Source organism: Rana temporaria, chromosome 5 (genome assembly GCF_905171775.1).
Source record: "Rana temporaria chromosome 5, aRanTem1.1, whole genome shotgun sequence".
NCBI classification, from domain to species: Eukaryota; Metazoa; Chordata; class Amphibia; order Anura; family Ranidae; genus Rana; species Rana temporaria.
Window position 1 is genome coordinate 12,795,216 of NC_053493.1, and position 23,129 is coordinate 12,818,344.

Here is a 23,129-nt window from a genome sequence, read left to right on the forward strand (position 1 = left end):
TGAGTGGGTCAACTTCATATTAATGTCCATGGAGGGGTCAACTCCGTGTTAATGACCATGGAGGGGTTCAATTCCATAATAATGTCTATTGAGGGGGTCAACTACATATTAATGACCATGGAGGGATTCAATTCCATAATAATATCCATGGAGGGGGTCAACTCCATATTAATGACCATGGAGGGGGTCAACTCCGAGGGTTTAATTCCATAATAGTGTCCATGGAGGGGTTCAATTCCATAATATTGTCCATGGTGGGGGTAAACTCCATATTAATGTTCATGGAGGGGGTAAATTCCATATTAATGACCATGGAGGGGGTCAACTCCATATTAATGTCCATGGAGGGGGTAAATTCCATATTAATGTCCATGAGGGCGTGGCAACTCCACATTAATGTCAATAGAGGGGGATCAATCCTCTAATAATGTCCCTGGAGGGGGTCAACTTCCTATTAGTGTCCATGGAGGGGGTCAATTCCATAATAATGTCCATGGAAGGGGGTCACGCCCATATTAATGCCCATGAGGGTGAGGCAACTCCCCATTAATGTCTATATTCCATATTAATGTCCATGGAAGGGGGTCAAGTCCATATTAATGCCCATGAGGGTGAGTCAACTCCACATTAATGTCAATATAGGTGGGGTCAACTCCATATTAATGTCCTTGGAGGGGGGGGGGGGTCAACTCCATATTATCATATGTTGAACTTGGACAAAATGTTTGTAGGAATATGGAACAACCTATAACGCATAATCCTTGAGTCCCAAAAGCCAATTATTTGAAGACTGGATAACCCAGCCCCATTTCTATAAAAGGGAGGGGCCCACAACATGGCACATGTCCTCCATGGCAATGCCAGGCCTCCCGTGCCTTTTGTTTGACTATAGCTTGCTCATTAGCCAGACATATGGGCCAGAATTGAATGAATAGATCCACTTATTTTCGAATATTCAGAAAAGGACCCACCACGGACCACATACCTCCGATTCAATGCTCGGGTGTTACAAGCTGAAATGTAGACATAGCCACTGGTTTTCCACTGCCAGCTACTCAACAATGGAGGCACAAATAAAACATGACGATCTGTTTTACTACCCGCCTGTGATCTAACCTTAAATGGCAAAACGTCTGATATTGTTGCTTTCATGTTTGAGGTCGAGATCAGAATTTGACAAAAAAAAAAAACACCAGTAGAAGTACATTTACATGCGTCAAAGTCTAAAAATCTCCTGACATCTGAGCAGAAGACAATGCCGCGGGCCGGAATGACACGAGTGTATTTAATGTCACTTAACAGGAATTGCACGTACCTCTCTGACAGTCATTAAATCAGCCAATTACACCACATGGGCCGTGTCTCCGAGCATTTCCTGCATGAAACTGCTGCCTAGGAATTATGTTATTCATTGATTTATTTTTTTGTTTTTGTTTGTTTTACCCCTTTAATAAATTTGGTTTTGAATCCTTATGGCAGAATTTGCAATCCCAGCGACCGAGAGCTGCATTTGCCCTCAGTGACTAAAAAAAAAAGTGGTTAAATTTGACTTAAAGGCGCCAAAGTAACAGGTCCTCTTTATTGAAGACGCAGTGCACTACAATGCAGGCGCATTGCCTTGGGTCTCGTTGACATGCGCAGCAAAGACTGATCATCTGAGCGTGGTTTTCCTCTCCGAGGTGTCCAACAGCAATGAGGAGGAGATATGTCGCCTCCTCACGGCCTGATTTAACCCTATAATTCCAGTAATGATGCACCGCAATCGCATGCATTGCACGGGGGCCCCATAGAACTGCGACATTAGAAATCGACGTGCTCTTTCAGCTTTGATGCATAGCTGCATGTGTACCGCCATGAGCGGGACCATCTTAATAGCATCACAGGGCCCCTGGGAAAAGTAATATACTGGGGCCCCTACTAGCTGGACCCAATTTACGCACTAACTCTCAAGAATTAAAGTACAAATAGTTGATAATCATATATTTTTTAGGGGCTTTCAATAAAATCGCTTTTAAGCAATAGGAAAGCATTCCATAAATCAAAAGGCTAATCAACACAAAGGGCATTGTACAGGGGGGTCAGGGGGGCACAGTACAGGGGGGTCAGGAGGGCGCAGTATAGGGGTGGAGGCAGAAGGGCACATAACAGGGGTGGAGGCAGAAGGTCACAGTACTGAGATAAGAAGGGCATAGTACTGGGGTGGAGCAGAAGGGCACAGTACAGGGCAGTACTGGGGTGGAGCAGAAGGGCACAGTACAGTGGTGGAGGCAGAAGTGCACAGTACAGGGGTGGAGGCAGAAGGGCACAGTACAGGGGTGGAGGCAGAAGGGCACAGTACAGGGGTGGAGGCAGAAAGGGCACAGTACAGGGGTGGAGGCAGAAGTGCACAGTACAGGGGTGGAGGCAGAAGGGCACAGTACAAGGGTGGAGGCAGAAGTGCACAGTACAGGGGTGGAGGCAGAAGGGCACAGTACAGGGGTGGAGGCAGAAGTGCACAGTACAGGGGTGGAGGCAGAAGGGCACAGTACAGGGGTGGAGGCAGAAGTGCACAGTACAGCGGTGGAAGAAGAAGGGCACAGTACAGGGGTTGAGGCAGAAGTGCACAGTACAGGGGTGGAGGCAGAAGTGCACAGTACAGGGGTGGAGGCAGAAAGGCACAGTACAGGGGTGGAGGCAGAAGTGCACAGTACAGGGGTGGAGGCAGAAGGGCACAGTACAGGGGTGGAGGCAGAAGTGCACAGTACAGGGGTGGAAGCAGAAGGGCACAGTACAGGGGTAGAGGCATAAGGGCACAGTACAGAGGTGGAGGAAGAAGGGCACAGTACATGTGTGGAGGCAGAAGGGCACAGTACTAGGGTGGAGGCAGTAAGGTGCAGTACATGGGTGGAGGCAGAAGTGCACAGTACAGGGGTGGAAGAAGAAAGGCACAGTACAGGGGTTGAGGCAGAAGGGCAAAATACAGGGGTGGAGGCAGAAGTGCACAGTAGAGGGGTGGAGGCAGAAGTGCACAGTACAGGGGTGGAAGCAAAAGGGCACAGTACAGGGGTAGAGGCATAAGGGCACACAGAGGTGGAGGCAGAAGGGCACAGTACATGTGTGGAGGCAGAAGGGCACAGTACTAGGGTGGAGGCAGTAAGGTGCAGTACATGGGTGGAGGCAGAAGGGCACAGTACAGGGGTGGAGCAGGAGAACACAATGCCAGGGTCAGGAGGGCACAATACAGGTTCCAGGATGCTGTTTGGGCCATCCAGCTTAGTAAAAAGCGTGACTACCCCAGCAAATCCAGGACAGTTGGCAAGACTATCATGGGGCTCCCAAGCACCTGGGGCCCCTGGGCCATGAGTACCTGTATATTAGTGTTTAGGTGGTCAATCGTGGTTTTACCGTGGCTCAGCCGCCTTGTTTTCATTAACTGCTAAATAAATAATTTTACAGGAAGATGAATTTAACCAAAATCACTAATTTAAAGTGTATGTAAACCTTAAAACAAAAATGTAATATATTATAGCCTACTAGTCCTCAGATGTGGTGGCTGCATTCATTTTTTATTTTATTTTTTTCACCTGGTGATCCTACCAGTAACAACATTCTTTTATTAGAGTGACAACGCCGACTCTCTGAATTATATCTATGGCAGAGCAGCGTTGTCGCCCTAGGGCAGGACAACAGATCACCTATCTTCTCAATTTAATTCACTGGCAACAATGTAACTGATAAGACCTACAACATAGAAAGTTTCCAGCTCACAAGATTTCTGGCAGGACCAACAGGTTTTTTTTTTTTTCCTGCAGTCTGCTTTACAACTCGGTCATCCATCCCCTACGGCAGGTCTATTGTATTGGTAGAAGGAAGGTGACTGTATGTGCCTTCATATACTGTAATCTGATTGGCTGCTGCTGCGTTGGGTAGCAGGGACCTTTTTGCAGGAGTTGGTCGGGAAAATATTTCAGCAGTGGCAGAAGAGAGGAATGTCCCCCCCCCTTGTCAGGAATGCAGTCACGGCTTGTAATTATAAGCTGGATAATAACTGTGAATAAAACATTGCTTGTTATTGATTGCTGGCCAGGTGTTCCTCTGCCTGTCTTATCAAGAGCACATTTGCATTTTATTGCCTTCTAATTGAAATGAGCTCGTTCTCGCAGACATACCTGAGATGCCTCGTCACAACCTCACCCGGCACACACCAACACACTGCCACAGCTGTCCTGCACACCCTGCACCCAACACGCCCAGGTCCTGCACCCAACACACCCAGGTTCTGCACCCAGAACACCTGGCTTGCTTCTACACCCAACACACTGGGGCCCTCCACACAACACACCAGGGCAGTGTATCCAATACCTGCTCCCAGCACACCTGAACCTTACACACGGAACCTGCACCCAATACACCTGAGACCTACACCTAACACACCTGGACCCTGCATACAACACACAGAACCTACACCCAATACACCTGAGACCTACACCTAACACACCTGGACCCTGCATACAACACACAGAACCTGCACCCAATACACCTGAGACCTACACCTAACACACCTGGACCCTGCACACAACACACAGAACCTGCACACAATACACCTGAGACCTACACCTAACACACCTGGACCCTGCATACAACACACAGAACCTGCACCCAATACACCTGAGACCTACATCTAACACACCTGGACCCTGAATACAACACACAGAACCTACACCCAATACACCTGAGACCTACACCTAACACACCTGGACCCTGCATACAACACACAGAACCTGCACCCAATACACCTGAAACCTACACCTAACACACCTGGACCCTGCATACAACACACAGAACCTGCACCCAATACACCTGAGACCTACACCTAACACACCTGGACCCTGCACACTTGGACCCTGCATCCAACACCTCGGAGCCCTGCAGCCAATACACATGGACCCTGCGCCTAACATGCCGGGCCCTGCACCCAACACACCTAGACCCTGCATACAACACACAGAACCTGCACCCAATACACCTGAGACCTACACCTAACACACCTGGACCCTGCATACAACACACAGAACCTGCACCCAACACACCTGAGACATACACCTAACACACCTGGACCCTGCATACAACACACAGCACCTACACCCAATACACCTGAGACCTACATCTAACACACCTGGACCCTGAATACAACACACAGAACCTACACCCAATACACCTGAGACCTACACCTAACACACCTGGACCCTGCATACAACACACAGAACCTGCACCCAATACACCTGAGACTTACACCTAACACACCTGGACCCTGCATACAACACACAGAACCTACACCCAATACACCTGAGACCTACACCTAACACACCTGGACCCTGCATACAACACACAGAACCTGCACCCAATACACCTGAGACTTACACCTAACACACCTGGACCCTGCATACAATACACAGAACCTGCACCCAATACACCTGAGACCTACACCTAACACACCTGGACCCTGCATACAACACACAGAACCTGCACCCAATACACCTGAAACCTACACCTAACACACCTGGACCCTGCATACAACACACAGAACCTGCACCCAATACACCTGAGACCTACACCTAACACACCTGGACCCTGCACACTTGGACCCTGCATCCAACACCTCGGAGCCCTGCAGCCAATACACATGGACCCTGCGCCTAACATGCCGGGCCCTGCACCCAACACACCTAGACCCTGCATACAACACACAGAACCTGCACCCAATACACCTGAAACCTACACCTAACACACCTGGACCCTGCATACAACACACAGAACCTGCACCCAATACACCTGAAACCTACACCTAACACACCTGGACCCTGCATACAACACACAGAACCTGCACCCAATACACCTGAGACCTACACCTAACACACCTGGACCCTGCACACTTGGACCCTGCATCCAACACCTCAGAGCCCTGCAGCCAATACACATGGACCCTGCGCCTAACATGCCGGGCCCTGCACCCAACACACCTAGACCCTGCATACAACACACAGAACCTGATCCCAACTCACCTGTGACGTACAGTAAACACCAGTGGTGGCTGGTGGTATATTCTTTGAGGGGGGGAAACAATCTACAAACCAAAACCCTGCACCTAACACACCCAAACCCTGCACCCAACATACCTGGTTCCTGCACCCAACACTCCTAAACCCTATACCCAACACACCTCCACCCTGCACCCAACACATCCAAACCCTGCACCAAACACACTTAGGCCCCGTACACACGACCGAGTTTCTCGGCAGAATTCAGCCAGAAACTCGGTCGGAGCTGGATTCTGCCGAGAAACTCGGTCGTGTGTACACTTTTCAGCGAGGAAGCCGACGAGGAACTCGTCGGGCCGAAAAGAGAACATGTTCTCTTTTTCCTCGTTGTTCAATGAGGAAAGTCGGCCCGCCGAAGCTCCTCGGCGGCTTCCACACTGAACTCGACGAGGAACTCGATGTGTTTTGCACGTCGAGTTCCTCGGACGTGTGTACGGGGCCTCAGACTCTGCAACCAACACATCCAAACCCTGCACCCAACACATCCAAACCCTGCCCCCAACACACTTAGACTCTGCACCCAACACATCCTAACCCTGAACCCAACACACTAAAGCCTCGTACACACGGTCGGACATCCGACAAACTTTCCCTTGGATTTTTGTCCGAAGTGATTTGTCCGGTCACACCCATAGCATGCACACGCTCGGACTTTTCTGCAAACTTTTCTAAAAATTTCTCAACATCACGTGGTTTTTCTGCTCTTTTCTGCTCTTTACCGCCACCCTTTGGTTAACTTCTGCTATTGTTGGTTGATTTTAACATTGGTTCTGAGCATGCGTATTTGCACTTTGTACAAAAGTTGGTTGGCTTGCTGTACACACGGTCGGACTAGGCACCATCGTTGCCGAAAAGTTGGTCCGTTTGCAGACCCAACTTTTTGTAGGATGAAACCCGAAAAAGTTGGTCCGATGGAGCGTACACACGGTCGCACAAATTAGAAAACTTGCAGATTTTGAAGTTGGTTGGCAAAAAGTGTGACCGTGTGTATGGGGCTTTAGACTCCACACCCAACACATCCAAACCCTGCACCCAACACATTCTGTCCCTGCAACCAACACACCTGAACCCTGCACCCAACACATTCTGTCCCTGCAACCAACACACCTGAACCCTGCACCCAACACATCCTGGCCCTGCCCTGCACTGTGCACATACGCAGACAGGGGGCAATGACTGTGTGTTAGAGGTATGCTCCAGTCAGACAAACTGACTCACTGCCTAATTACTTAGTGGTTTAGCTCATGCACCTGGCTGACACCGTTGATAACTCCTTAGGCTGCATTCACACCTAGGCGTAGGCAATAGCGGCGTTTTCCGGCGTTTTTTTCCGGCGTTTTGTCGCGCATGTTCATGCTAATATGCGCGTTTGCATACAGCGTTGTCCGACGTTTTTGTACTTTGACGTTTTTTTTTTAGCCAATAGGAAAAACTATCATCTTTTCATCACTTGTTGCTATGTTGGTAGATTTTTTTAATCTTCTGCATGGGCGACAAGTTCTATTGACGAAACGCCCGTAGCAAACGCCCGTTGTCGCGCAAGTCGCTTGAATCGAGCGTTTCCATTACTTTCTATGGGAAGTGGAAACGCTCAAATACGCGCATATTGCGCGATATGCGCAACAAAAAAGGGTCCGGAACTTTTATTGACTACATGCGATACGCGTCAGGCGCATCGGCGTTCAGATGTGAACCATGCCCATAGCCTTACATGTATTTTGGTCCCTCTGGCGTTTGTGCGCGTCGCGCTACAGGCGACAAAACGCCAAGGTGTGAATGTGCTCTTATAGTGTCATCTTTCATCTCTGAATTTGTGTTCCCTGGTTCTGGTTCCGCCCTCTTTTTAGCCCATAATGGCTCCGCTCATACACATGGCACATGATAAGAACGTTGGATGAAATGGGGGCATGAAGGAAATGAAAGGAGGAAGGTAGAAAGAAAGGTATGAAAAGAGGAAGGAAGGAAGGAAGGAAGGAGGGAAGGAAGAAAGGAAGGAAGGGGGAAGAAGTATGTGAAGGAAAGGAAGGAAGGTATGGCAGCAGTAATTAATGGAAAGAAACGAAGAAAGGATGGAAGAAAGGACTGGTATAAGGGTTGGAAGTTAAATATAACGTGAAGAAGGGAAAGAAAGAAAGAAAGAAAGAAAGAAAGAAAGAAAGAAAGAAAGAAAGAAAGAAAGAAAGAAAGAAAGAAAGAAAGAAAGAAAGGAAGGAAGGGCGGACAGACTAGTATAAGAGTTTGTAGGACAGACAGTATAAAAGGAAGAGGGGATAGAAGGAAGCGAAAGGCAAAAAAAGTAAAGAAAAAGAGTAAAGAAATGAAGAGATAAAATGAAGGACAGGAGTAAGTGAAGAAAAGGAAGGAAGGAGGGTTGGAAGGAAAGGAGTTAGCCCTCACACTGAGTGAGACTTCAATTGAAGCAGCACGATTTCAAAGCCACAAGTCAGTGCGATTTCAGGTGCGACTTGCCTGACCATCTGTGTAAATTCGCACCTGAAATCGCAAAAAATCGTGCAGGAATTTTTTTTTTTTCACATTTTTATCATTTTTTTTTGCAAAGCTTGCATTGCACTGATTTGAACAGTTCCATTGCCGACAGTACGGCGCAACTTGTCATGCAATTTGTACCTGGACCAGTAATTAATGGAAAGAAAGGAATGAGGTAAGAAAGGAAGCATAGAAGAAAAGATAAAAAGGAAGGAAGGAAGGAAGAAGGGACTGGTATAAGGGTTGGAAGGGAAATATAATGTGAGGGAGGAAGGAAGGCGGGAAGGAAGAGGAAAGACGTATGTGAAGGAAAGGAAGGAAAGAGGGAAGAAAGGAAGGATAGAAGAAAAGAAAAAAAAGAAAGGAAGGAAGAAGGGACTGGTATAAGGGTTGGAAGGGAAATATAATGTGAGGGAGGAAGGAAGGAGGGAAGGAAGAGGAAAGACGTATGTGAAGGAAAGGAAGGAAAGAGGGAAGGAAGGAATGAATGGCAGCAGTAATTAATGGAAAGAAATGAAGGCAGGATGGAAGAAAGGACTGGTATATGTAATGGATGGTAAATAATGTGAAGAAGGAAGGAAGGAAGTAACTGATGGAAGGAAAGGATTGAAAAAGAAGGAAGGTTGAAAAGAAGCACAGGTGGTGCAAAAGGGAAGAGGGGAGGGGAAGGGAATAAAGAAAATAAAGGAAAATAAAATAAAGGGAAAGACAAAGGAAAAGGAAAAAGAAAAGTAAAAGAAAAGGAAAATAAAGAAAAGGAAAGGAAAAGGAAGTGAAAGGGTAAGGGAAGGAAAAGAAAGGAAAGGAAAAAGATGGGAAATGGAAAGGAAAAGAAAGGAAAGGGAAAGGAAAATAAAGGAAAGGGAGGGGAAGTGAAAGGGAAATTAAAAGGAACAGAAAGGGAATGGAAAGAAAAGGAAAGGAGAGGAACAGAAAGGAAAGAGAAGGGAAGTGAAAGGGAAACGAAAAGGGGAAAAGAGGAAAGGTAAGGGAGGGAAGGGAAAGGAAAGAAGAGGAATGGAAAGGAAAGGGAAGGGAAGGGAAAGGAAAGAAGAGGAACGGAAAGGAAAGGAAATGGAAGGGAAGGAAAAGGAAAGAAAGGAACAGAAAGGAAAGAAAGGGAAATTAAATGAAAGGAAAGGAAAAGGGAAGGGAAGTGAACGGGAAGGGAATGGAAGTGAAAGGAAAGAAAGGAACAGAAAGGAAGGAAAAGGAAATTAAAAGAAAGGGAAGTGAAAGGGAAATGAAAAGGAACAGAAAGGAAAGAGAGGGAAAGAAAAGGAAAGGAGAGGAACGGAAAGGAAAGGAAAGGGAAGGGAAATGAAAGGAAATGAAAAGAAAGGAAAATAAAGGAAAGGAACGGAATGGAAAGAAAAGGGAAGTGAAAGGAAAATGAAAAGGAACAGAAAGATAAGGAAAGGAAAGGAAAGGGAAGTAAAAGGGAAATGAAAATAAACAGAAAGATAAGGAAAGGAAGGGAAAGGAAAGGAAAGGAAAGGAAAGGAAACAAAAGGAAAGGAGAGGAACGGAAAGGAAAGGAAAGGAAAGGAAAGGAAAGGAAAGAAAAGGGTAATGAAAGGAAAGAAAGAGAGAAAAGGAAAAGAAAGGAAAGAAAAGGAAATGAAAGGAAAGGAAATGAAAGGAAAGGAAAGGAAAAGAAAGGAAAGAAAGAAAAGGAAAAGAAAGGAAAGAAAGAAAAGGAAAAGAAAGGAAAGGAAAGAAAAGGAAATGAAAGGAAAGGAAAAGGAAAGGAAAAGGAAGAGAGGGGAAAGAAGGATGTTTGGAGATTTGTAACAATTGAGCGGTGTGTGTATAAAGAGATAAAGGAGAATTTTCTTTTCTCCGGCAGTGAAAGTGATAGGAGTTGTATTTATATAACACTTCACTCCACATTAAACAAACATTGACACAAGCCTCCTTGTGCCTCTTCTCTGTGGACAGGGAGGGGGTAATTAGTGGAGTATTAGATTTGGCACCATGGCCTGTTAACTGCAACACTATCTTTATGTTGCTGATCTGTGGTGCTGTGTGTTTTCTCCTCTGTATGAATTACAGCCTGTACAGACCCCCCCCCCCCCCCCCCCCTCAGGTACTTGCCTTGTCAAGCTCCATTGAAGGTCTGATCTCTACGGTGAGTTTATAATTATTGAGATTTGGAGGTGAGCTTCACTGAATATCTTTTGTACAAACAAGCTGCCAGAGCCGATCAAATAGCTGGGCGATCTCTCAGCACGCAGCACATTGCTCCGCAGCTCCTCAGGCAAAGTGCTCAGTCAGGCAGAGACAGACTCTACACACCTGCCGCCTTACTGCCCACCGCCCCACATCTGCCTTCACTACACCTTTCAGATCATTCCAGGATCCTGCCTGTCCCATGATGGACTATCCCGCCTCCGACAGTGATCACCGTCCAGCCTTAAAGTAGACCTTGTTTCAAACTGGAAGACATTTTTTCTTTTTAAAGGCATAAATAAGTGACAGTTGTCACCCCCACAACAGGAACTGAATCAGAACATTTCCACGTTTTATCATTAAAAGCTGTCCTTGAGCTCCAGTGAGGGACTTTGCCTAGGCTGAGATAATGCCATCTGTCTACTGCAGACAGGAGGAAACATTTCCTCAGTCTCCTCTTAATTTTTATTATGTTTTACAATATTATTTAAAAAAAATATGTTTTTACAACTTTTTTTTAGGAGCCCCGTCTAAACAGACTGCTGATGTCTCACTTTTTAGCCCGAAAGGGACTGAGGACAGAGATTCCCCAGTCCCTTTCTCTGCAGCCTCAGCTGCACTGGACAGTGAATGAATGGGAAGTGCTCTGTGCCGAGAGGCTTCCTGTTCATTCACAAACTTCAGCTAAGAATGAAGACAGGAGTGATTGGTACAGACCACTCACTGAGTTCATTCAGAAAATAAAAGGGGCCAGGAATTTACATATGTACTGGCCCTTTTCTCTGTTCTGAAAGATCCCCCAGCAGCAGACGGTGGGAGAGGGGAAGGGGAAGCTGGCAGCACTGCACGGGGAAATGGGGGCTCCAGGAAGCAAGGAGAATCGACCCTGCACGGGGTGGTTAGGGTGTGCCCAGGCACACCTGGCACACCCAGTGCGCACGCCTATGCTGATCAAAGATGGTGCCGTCCATCTGGAGTAAACATCAGATGAAGGCATTGTCAGGGGGGGTACTGTGATCTCTGTGAGAGGTCATAAATACCTGGAAATAACACTATTACACAAATATATACACAGATTGCTCAGAATGATGCACTTAGCATTAAAAAAATAGACCCAACACTAGGTATGCCACCTAAGGCTTCAAACATATTAGTTCTATGTTTATTTTGTACTAGCACTCAAAAATAATAATCAATCAATAATAATCAGTAATCATTAGATGGTAGGCATGAACTAAACAGCAATTAATAGGGTTGAAGTTAGACAATGATAATTAAAAAGATCTGGATCACAATCAGCATTCCAAATTGTTCTAAAGGGGGTTCAGTAGGGTTGAGGTCAGGAAATGATGTTGGATGAGAAGATGGTCAGTAGGGTTGAGGTCTAGTACTGATGTTGGATGAGAAGATGGTCAGTAGGGTTGAGGTCAGGTACTGATGTTGGATGAGAAGATGGTCAGTAGGGTTGAGGTCAGGTACTGATGTTGGATGAGAAGATGGTCAGTAGGGTTGAGGTCTAGTACTGATGTTGGATGAGAAGATGGTCAGTAGGGTTGAGGTCAGGAAATGATGTTGGATGAGAAGATGGTCAGTAGGGTTGAGGTCAGGTATTGATGTTGGATGAGAAGATGGTCAGTAGGGTTGAGGTCTAGTACTGATGTTGGATGAGAAGATGGTCAGTAGGGTTGAGGTCAAGTACTGATGTTGGATGAGAAGATGGTCAGTAGGGTTGAGGTCAAGTACTGATGTTGGATGAGAAGATGTCAGTAGGGTTGAGGTCAGTTAATGATGTTAGATGGGAAGACGGTCAGGTGGGTTGAGGTCAGGTACTGATGTTGGATAAGAAGATGGTCAGTAGGGTTGAGGTCAGGTACTGATGTTGGATGAGAAGATGGTCAGTAGGGTTGAGGTCAAGTACTGATGTTGGATGAGAAGATGGTCAGTAGGGTTGAGGTCAGTTAATGATGTTGGACAAGAAGATGGTCAGTAGGGTTGAGGTCAGGTACTGATGTTGAATGAGAAGATGGTCAGTAGGGTTGAGGTCAAGTACTGATGTTGGATAAGAAGCCCTTGCTCACAATCAGCGTTCCAATTCATCCCAAAGGGTTTCAGTAGGCTTCTGTGAAGGCCACTTGAGTTCCTCCAAACCAATCACCGAAACACAACAGCACTTCTAAGTGTACATTCCTTTAGGGAATCATGCAAAGTTTGTCCAGTAGGTGTCATATTTTGAGTTTTTTTATTGCACTTTTAATGCGGTCACATTTTTAGATGCTTGCTTTTGTTATATCATCTTTTTTTTTATTATTGCAGATCGGCCAATAGTGCCAGCAAACACAAGGGGGGGGGGGATGGAACACACAAAATCTGGTGCGGTTGTGCATAGTAACCAATCAGCTTCTAAATTTCCTCTTCCAACCCTGACTTCAGCGAGTCAGCTGACCCATTGACTTCCATTGTCGGAGAAGTAAAGAACAGCCATTGTATAGTACTGCAAGGCAGTAAGCATAGCTTGTCTGGCCCTATAGGCATAGACAGGGCTTTTTTTCTCAGAGCATAGGTTCAGGACTCCCCCCCCCCCTCTTTTAAGCCACCCGTATCTCCGCCCCTTACCCACCTCTGAGTACTGCCTCTTGGTTCCACCTACCAGCATAGGCGTCGTTAGTGGGGGGCTATTGAGGCTGGACCCCCGAATGTGAGCTCAATAGCCCAGAGTGTCTTTTGTGCAGCAGCGGGGGACCGATCTGATCCCGATCGCCGAGCGGGGATGTGGCGCTGCGGCCGCATTGTAATTCCTGCCTTCTGGAGCCTGCAGCGCCTATGATGGACATCCCATTGGTCCAATGCCGGGACCGCGGGACGTGTGACGTCCATCATAGGCGCTGCAGGCTCCAGAAGGCGGGAGTTACAATGCGGCCGCTCTCTTCTCCTCTCCTGTCTCTGGCTGCTGTCTACTGGGATGGGCACACCAGCGCCGCACACTAAGGCTGAGCTGCAGGAGGAGCCTGAGGTTACGGTCACAAGTCTGACATCACGTGTAATGGTCAGGTAGGTCAGTGCATGTCGGTGTTGGTCAGGTAGGTCAGTGTAATGGTCAGGTAGGTCAGTGCATGTCGGTGTTGGTCAGGTAGTTCAGTGTAATGGTCACTGGTCAGGTAGGTCAGTGCATGTCGGTGTTGGTCAGGTAGGTCAGTGTAATGGTCAGGTGGGTCAGGTAGGTCAGTTTTTAGTGGTCAACATTGATGGGCATTGGTAAGCCAGGCAGCAACCAACAGGTAAGCTGTTCCCCCCGTGTCGGGCTCGGACTTCGGGCTGAAGCCCGGGTCTTTTTCCCACCTAGCAACGCCCCTGCCTACCGGTAACACCCCTTTTAGAGAATACAGAACTAAGTATTACATTTTCTGGTGTTAAGTAATTCGTATGCAATTAAAAAAGCATTGAATTCCCTGCAGCCACCAACAATAGACCCCAACCCCATCCCAGCTGCAATAGATCCCCCTAGCAATAATATAATAGACCCCTCATCCCAGACAAACTAGATCCCACTTCCCAGCAATAACAAATAGATCCCTCACACAACATTTTACCTTCCCAGAAGCCAGCATCAAAGACTCTCCAGCACCCCCTTGCCATTACATACATTGAGTGCTGGAGGTGCCAGAACTGCGCCCCCCCCCCCCCCAAAAAACAAATCGCTGGTCATCGATAGCTACAAGTTATACAAGGACGCGTCGTTCTTTTTACAACATTAATGTGCATCGATAACATTTAAAGGGAACCCAGTGGGGGGCGATTTACTAAAACCGGAGAGTGCAAAATCTGGTGCAGCTCTGCATAGAAACCAATCAGCTTCCAGCTTTTATTGTTAAAGATTAATTGAATAAGCTTAAGCTAGAAACTGATTGGCTACCATGCACAACTGCACTCTCCAGTTTTAGTAAATCACCCCCACTGCGTGCATGCCGGTACTCATTTGACGCTACTGATAGAACATTTAACTACATCCAAATTTTCGATGCAGCCTTTACATAGTAAACTTTTCATGACCGCATTTCACCCTGTACACAGATTTGTAGATTCTCCTCAAGATACTCCTTATCTCTATCTTATGGAACATGATCAGCTAACCCCTGTTCAGCAATAGCTGAGATAAAACCAATTAGCCACAAAGAAAACTTGTTGTATTTAGACTGAGCTGGCCCATAGACAGAATAATATCCCCCCACCAAGGAGGACAAGCCCTTCCTATGCCGCTACGGGAAGCACTGTAGACTTTTTTTCCAGCAAGATGAGCAAAAGAGGGAACTTCCAATGGTGGCCCCCCCCAGGCTAAATTCTAAATGACACAAACCTAGCTCATCCAACCTTCATATCTCCTTTCAGGTCAGCTTTGGGCTGTTTATGGTCACCCTACAGCCCCAGACACTGTTCATTACTGCCAAGATGGAATAAAGTACATAGGATGGACCCCAAATTACATAGGATGGACCCCCAAGTACATAGGATGGACCCCAAATTACATAGGATGGACCCCCAAGTACATAGGATGGACCCCCAATTACATAGGATGGACCCCCAAGTACATAGGATGGACCCCAAATTACATAGGATGGACCCCCAAGTATAGAGGATGGACCCCCAAGTACATAGAATGGACCCCCAAGTACATAGGATGGACCCCCAAGTACAGAGGATGGACCCCCAATTACATAGGATGGACCCCCAAGTATAGAGGATGGACCCCCCTATTAGAAACTGTACATGGGAATAATACTTACAAAATACAATACTAAATACTTACTAAATACAATACTAAAGCTAGAGGCTCCTCATGTTCAGTACTGCCAAGGTGGAATAAAGTGCATAGGATGGACCCCCAAGTACATAATATGGACCCCCAAGTACAGAGAATGGAGCCCCAAGTACATAGGATGGACCCCCAATTAAATAGGATGGACCACCAAGTACATAGGATGGACCCCCAAGTACATAGGATGGACCCCCCTATTAGAAACTGTACATGGGGATAATACTTACTAAATACAATACTAAATACTTACTAAATACAATACTAAAGCTAGAGGCTCCTCATGTTCAGTACTGCCAAGGTGGAATAAAGTACATAGGATGGACCCCCAAGTACATAATATGGACCCCCAAGTACAGAGGATGGACACCCAAGTACAGAGGATGGACCCCCAAGTACAGAGGATGGACCCCCAAGTACATAGGATGGACCCCCCTATTAGAAACTGTACATGGGGATAATACTTACTAAATACAATACTAAATACTTACTAAATACAATACTAAATACTTACTAAATACAATACTAAATACTTACTAAATACAATACTAAAGCTAGAGGCTCCTCATGTTCAGTACTGCCAAGGTGGAATAAAGTACATAGGATGGACCCCCAAGTACATAATATGGACCCCTTAGTACATAGGATGGACTCCCAAATACATAGGATGGACCCCCAAGTACATAGGATGGACCCCCAAGTACATAGGATGGACCCCCAAATACATAGGATGGACCCTCCTATTAGAAACTGTACATGGGGATAATACTTACTAAATACAATACTAAAGCTAGAGGCTCCTCATGCACAGTACTAGTGCTGCCCCCCCCCCCCTTTAGAGACAATGTTGCTCGGAGCACTGACCAGATAACACTGAAGTAATGACCCCCCCACAGGCATAAAGACACTGGATTACATTTAAGGTAAATCAGCAAGTACCCTGGTCCAATTACCCCTCAAGGTTCTGCCATATGCTAAAACAGGCTATAAAACCACACAAAGGGGGTCGATTTACTAAAACTGGAGAGTGCAAAATCTGGTGCAGCTCTTCCTAGAAACCAATCGGCTTCCAGGTTTTATTGCCAAAGCTTCATTGAACAAACTGGAGCTAGAAGCTGATTGGCTACCCTGCACAGCCGCACCAATTTTTTCACTCTCCGGTTATAGTAAGTCAACCCCAAAGCCTATATTATTATTATTTTTTATTAACAGTCAGTACATATCAGTTCCCGGCATTTTGGAGCGCCACGTCCTTTAAAAACTTGCAGCTTTTATTGTTTTTTTTTCTTCGTCACGTTTCCCAAACCGCAGCTTCGATTGGCGCATGTAAAACGCATGCATTTTCCACACACGTGGCTGCAAACCCAATGCAGGAAGTGGCATCCCCTCTGCGGTCTCACAGACCACAGAGTACGTAATAAAATAAATAAAAACACGCATAAAAGGATGTACAATGCAAAGAAAAAAAACGCACACACAAAAACGGATGCTGTTTTTAAGCACAGACCTTGTGGGGTTGATTTACTAAAGGCAAATTGACTGTGCACTTGCCAAGGTGCAGTTGCACTCTGCAAGAGCAGTTGCTCCAGAGCTTAGTAAATAAGCAGAAGCTCTGCTGACTTCCTTCATCCAATCATGTGCAAGCACAAAATGCTGTTTTTTTTTTTTTCCATGCACGTGATTGGGTATTCTTTGCAAAGTGAAGCTTTACCTCACTTACTGGAGAAACTGCACTTTTGCACCGTCTATTTGCCTTTAGTAAATCAATCCCTCGGTCTCTGAAGATGTGTTGGCAAGAGTTCTAGAACTTTTTTTTTACGACTGATTATTATTAATATTATTATACAGTTTGCGCGGCGCTTTACAATATAGATATCGTTTTTTTAATTTATTTTTTTTACAGATGAAGGACATATACAGAACATATATTAGAACATATATTAGAACATATATTAGAATATCAGAATAATATTAATATATATAAAATATTTAATAGAATAATAGAAAAAAAATTCTCGCCCTTAAATGTTTTTCAACAGTCAGATGCTGTTAGTAAATAATTGCTTACACCATCAAAATTTTACAAATATAAAATGAATAAATAAATCCCCCCCCCCCCCAAAAAAAAAATATGAATGAGATACAAGCTCTCACTTATACAGTCCAAGCACCACTGGAAATTATCAGAATTGTCCATATCTTGAAAAAACAAAATTGTGCCATCACATAGATACCAAAAAATCCAGACACACTAAAATTCCTGATCACAGTGCGGATAATTCCACCGCAAACCAAAAAAAACCAAAACCAAAACACAACATGTGGATCAATAGCCAATAACACAGCAAGGAAATTGAAATTCTCTTTAAAAAAAAAAGATGTTGTTTCTTTCTTTTTTTTCTTTTCACAATCACAAAGAGCAATCCATATCAAGAGATAAAATCAAACCAAAAGCACAGTATATAAAAAATAAAATAAAATAAAACATGTTTGCATAACTAAATTGCACATTTGTTTATCTAAAATTGTAACAAAATGATTACACAGTACATTAAAAAATAATAGTGTGTAAAGGAAAGGGAAAAGGGAATGGGAATAATTTGCGCTTAGTAAGAAATGTATGTTAATAAAACAATTAAGATAGGGTCCTGAGAAGGAAAAAATAATAATAATAATAATAATAATAATAATAATAATAATAATCAGTATGGTGTTTGAGATCTCTAAAAGTGTCAGATCCTTCCACCAGGAAATATTTGCAATTGTTTATTGCATGCTTCTTTTTTTTTTAACGAGAAAGTTTATTATACGCTTTACTTCAAGTTTTGTGTAAATGACATATAAGAAAATAAATCAATAAAATTAACCTAAAGCTGAGGGAAATGGTAACATTTTTCAGATCTGGTTCTACAATAATGACAGATCATTTCAGATGAACAAAGTCATTAGTAAATCATACTGAGGGTCTCTATTTCAAGTGTTGGAGGCTTTATATGCTCAGAGATCAGATATAATCTAAAAAATAAACAAAAAAATCAACTCATCCATTCTGCAAAATGTCCTACAAAACTTTCTGCTGTGGCAACCGCAGACTATTCCATTGTCATCCAAAATTACAGCTCAATATTAAAAAAAAATTCTATATATAAAACAAACCTTTCTACATTATTATTTTGTTGTTATTTTTTTTATTATTATTATTTTTTTTACAATAAATGTTTATTGAAAAGAAAAGATATAGTATGGAATAATCAAAATAAAATTAAAGTTATTATTATTTGTCATTATTATTTTGTTATCACCATACACAAAATCTATTCTTCAATTATTTTACAAAATAATCATACACAAAATCTATTCTTCAATTATTTTACAAAAATAAATAATATGCTTATCCTCTTTTATATCAAAAGACTTTCTGGTTGTTGCCTGTTCTTATATTTTATGTTCAAAACCCAATTAAAAAAAAAAAATAATAATATGTTTCTGTGAGATTTCCTTTTACAGAAACTACAATTCTTTTTTTTTTTTCAAATATCCATAACAAAAAGAACCCTTGCACCTACTGTGCAATGGGGGAGATAATTAGCAAAATATTTTGCCTTTCTGTTGAATGTCTAATCCCTATAGTCTAGTCCCAATAGTCTAGCTTTGTGTGTAATTATATATAGTAGATACAAAACACTAAATATAGATATATATATAGATATAGCTATATATCTATATATATATATATATATAGAGAGAGAGAGAGAGAGAGAGAGAGAGAGAGAAGGAGAGAGAGAAATTAAAATACAAAATGTCCATGTTCAGAAGAAATGTAAAAAAAAAAAAAATGAATAAAAATAATAATAATAATAATAATAATAATAATAATAATAATAATAAAATAATTTCTTGCAATGCACAAAATCTTTGCTGTCACATCCGATTATATTATAAGCAAAATGTTATTTTTGTCTCTGTGGTGGGCAAGGATTTATTGCAAGGTTTATATACACAAAGGTAAAATGTGTATAAAAATTCAACAGTCAGGGAACACAGTCAGACAAAAAATATGGTATATTCGTACTGCAATATTTATATAGATATCTATCTATAGATAGATATATTGTTTTGGTTTTATTTATCTTAATTGTTTTTTATTGTATTGTACAGAACACAAATTGCCATACAGATACACCAAAAATGCTTAAAAAAATAAATAAAAAAGCTTAAAAAAATAAATAAAAATGCTTAAAAAAATAAATATATCTATATAGCTATATATAGATATCTATAGATATATATATATATATATAGATAGATATAGATACCTACATATATATTGTTTTGGTTTAGTTTATTTTAATTGTTTTTTATTGTATACAAAACACAAATTGCCATACAGATACACCAAAAATGCTTAAAAAAATAAATAAAAATGCTTAAAAAATAAATAAAAATGCTTAAAAAATAAATAAAAATGCTTAAATAAATAAATATAGCTATATAGCTATATATAGATATCTATATATAAATATAGATACCTATAGATATATTGTTTTGGTTTAATGTATTTTAATTGTTTTTATTGCACAAATTGCCATACAGATACACCAAAAATGCTTAAAAATAAATAAAAATGCTTAAAATAAATAAATATAGCTATATATAGATATGTATAGCTAGATATCTATAGATAGATATAGATACCTATAGATATATTGTTTTGGTTTAATTTATTTAAATTGTTTTTTTATTGTATTGTACAGAACACACATTTGCTATACAGATACACCAAAAATGCTTAAAAAAATAAAATAAAAATGCTTAGAAAATAAATAAAAATGCTTAAAAAAATAAATATAGCTATAGATAGATATAGCTACCTATAGATATATTGTTTTGGTTTAATTTATTTTAATTGTTTTTTATTGTATTGTACAGAACACAAATTGCCATACAGATACACCAAAAATGCGTAAAAAAAATAAAAATGCTTAAAAAAATAAATATAGCTATATATAGATATCTATAGATAGATAGATATATTGTTTTGGTTTTATTTATTAAGTGGTCTTGCATAGCAAGATCACTTATTGTTCTCTCACATATATATTATATATATTATATAGATACCTATAGATATATTGTTTTGGTTTTATTTATTTTAATTGTTTTTTTATTTTATTGTACAGAACACAAATTTCCATACAGATACACCAAAAATGCTTTAAAAAATTAATAAAAATGCTTAAAAAAATAAATATAGCTATATATAGATATCTATAGATAGATATATAGATAGATAGATAGATAGATAGATAGATAGATAGATAGATAGATAGATAGATAGATAGATAGATATATTGTTTTGGTTTTATTTTTTTTATTTATTTTTTATTGTATTGTACAGAACACAAATTGCCATACAGATACACCAAAAATGCTTAAAAAAAATAAATAAAAATGCTTAAAATAAATAAATATAGCTATATATAGATATCTATAGATAGATATCTATAGATAGATATCTACAGATAGATATAGATACCTATAAATATATTGTTTTGGTTTTATTTATTTTAATTGTTTTTTATTTTATTGTACAGAACACAAATTTCCATACAGATACACCAAAAATGCTTAAAATAAATAAATAAAAATGCTTAAAAAATAAATAAAAATGCTTAAAATAAATAAATATAGCTATATATAGATATCTATAGCTAGATATCTATAGGTAGATATAGATACCTATAGATATATTGTTTTGGTTTTATTTATTTTAATTGTTTTTGATTTCATTGTACAGAACACAAATTGCCATACAGATACAACAAAAGTGCTTAAAATAAATAAATAAAAATGCTTAAAAAAAATGCTTAAAAAATGCTTAAAAAAATAAATAAAAATGCTTTAAAAATAAATAAAAATGCTTAAAAAATAAATAAAAATGCTTAAAAAAATGCTTTAAAAAAAAAGTGTGTGTGCATTAAAAAAATATGAGCATGAATTGTCCCCAAAATCAGAAGCTTGTGGAAGAATCTGTGATCTGTAAGCAATCAGAACTTCCTTATCACATTGCAGGGCAGTGCATGCCTCCCTGTACACAGATTTCATGCAGCTTCTGGTTACAATACTCAGTGCAAGTTGTCTAATCTTGTCTTACCTGCTTTCTTGTGTTTCCCTTAAAGCACAAAAAAAAAAAAAATACTTTTGTGAAGTCTTGTGTTCCCCACCTGACTGGCTGAAAAGAGCCTTGAAGTTTCCAAAAATCTTGTATCATTATCTGCTTAATACAATCAGCAGCAATTGTTGCAGCTTCGGATCAAAGAGCCCAAGAGCAACGTGATCCCCCAGTGCTGGTCCCCCCCCCCCCCCCCTACTGCCACCATCGCACCACCAAGTGCCATAACGTTGTACACACAGAAACAAAAAAAACACACATACAACAAAAGTATAAAACATGACAAAAACAAGATACACAACAAAAAAGATAAAGAAATAAGACTCACCACCAAATGGGATATGTTGACATAACTTGGCTCAGCCCACAGAAAAAGAGCAAGTATCCAAAGCAGAACATTCTCCAAGGAAAAACAACAACAACAAAAACAAAAATGGATCAAACAAGTTGTGAAAATTTCCTCTTCTGCCAGGAAGCGATGAAACAATGTATCAAAAATAAATTAGAAAACCAAAAAGATAAAGGAGGAGGAGGAGGAGGCGGCGGTGTGGGAGCTATGTACAGGGATAGTGGCAGGTAGAAAAGCTTGGCTCTCCTTATAAAGAATGAAGAGGGTGGTGACTGCTCGGAGCCCAGACACAGGAGAGGAGAGAGGAGCAAATATTACACACACCACAAGAGAAAAAAAAAAAGTTTGGAGCGGCTCCCTTTAAGGGCCCAATCAGCGGGGATCGCCAAGGGGGAATAATTGTGATGACACTGCTCCCTGCTCCGCACTCCACAGCCACACACAGATCACTGCCTTCCTCCACTCATCTACACCGCATAGGGAGCTAGACATAGGGATCTACACAGCATAGGGATCTACACAGCATAGGGAACAGCCACACACAGATCACTGCCTTCCACTCAGCTACACCGCATAGGGATCTACACATAGGGATCTACACAGCATAGGGAGCTAGACATAGGGAGCAGCTACATAGGGATCTACACATAGGGATCTACACATAGGGATCTACACAGAATACGGAACAGCCACACACAGATCACTGCCTTCCACTCAGCTACACCGCATAGGGAGCTAGACATAGGGATCTACACAGCATAGGGAGCAGCCACACACAGATCACTGCCTTCCTCCACTCATCTACACAGCATAGGGAGCTACACATAGGGATCTACACACAGATCACTGCCTTCCACTCAGCTACACCGCATAGGGATCTACACACAGGGATCTACACAGCATAGGGAGCAGCCACACACAGATCACTGCCTTCCACTCATCTACACCGCATAGGGAGCTACACATAGGGATCTACACACAGATCACTGCCTTCCTCCACTCATCTACACAGCATAGGGAGCTATACATAGGGATCTACACAGCATAGGGAACAGCCACACACAG

General features: G+C 42.0%; 1 protein-coding gene and 1 long non-coding RNA gene across 2 annotated transcripts in view; both read right to left on the reverse strand.

The window, feature by feature from the left end:
- WNT3A (Wnt family member 3A) overlaps positions 1–22,447 on the reverse strand; it is a 136,235-nt gene extending 113,788 nt beyond the window's left edge. The window contains exon 1 of the mRNA XM_040352184.1: positions 22,044–22,447. Coding sequence (XP_040208118.1) covers positions 22,044–22,114 — 71 coding nt within the window. The 5' untranslated portion in view covers positions 22,115–22,447. The remainder of the gene's footprint in view (positions 1–22,043) is intronic.
- LOC120939815 lies at positions 3,772–6,230 on the reverse strand. Its single transcript, XR_005749373.1, has 2 exons — positions 4,840–6,230; positions 3,772–4,775 (listed from the first exon to the last, which is right to left on the reverse strand). It is a non-coding gene; the product is annotated as an uncharacterized LOC120939815 (long non-coding RNA).
- Positions 22,448–23,129: the final 682 nt, after the last annotated feature.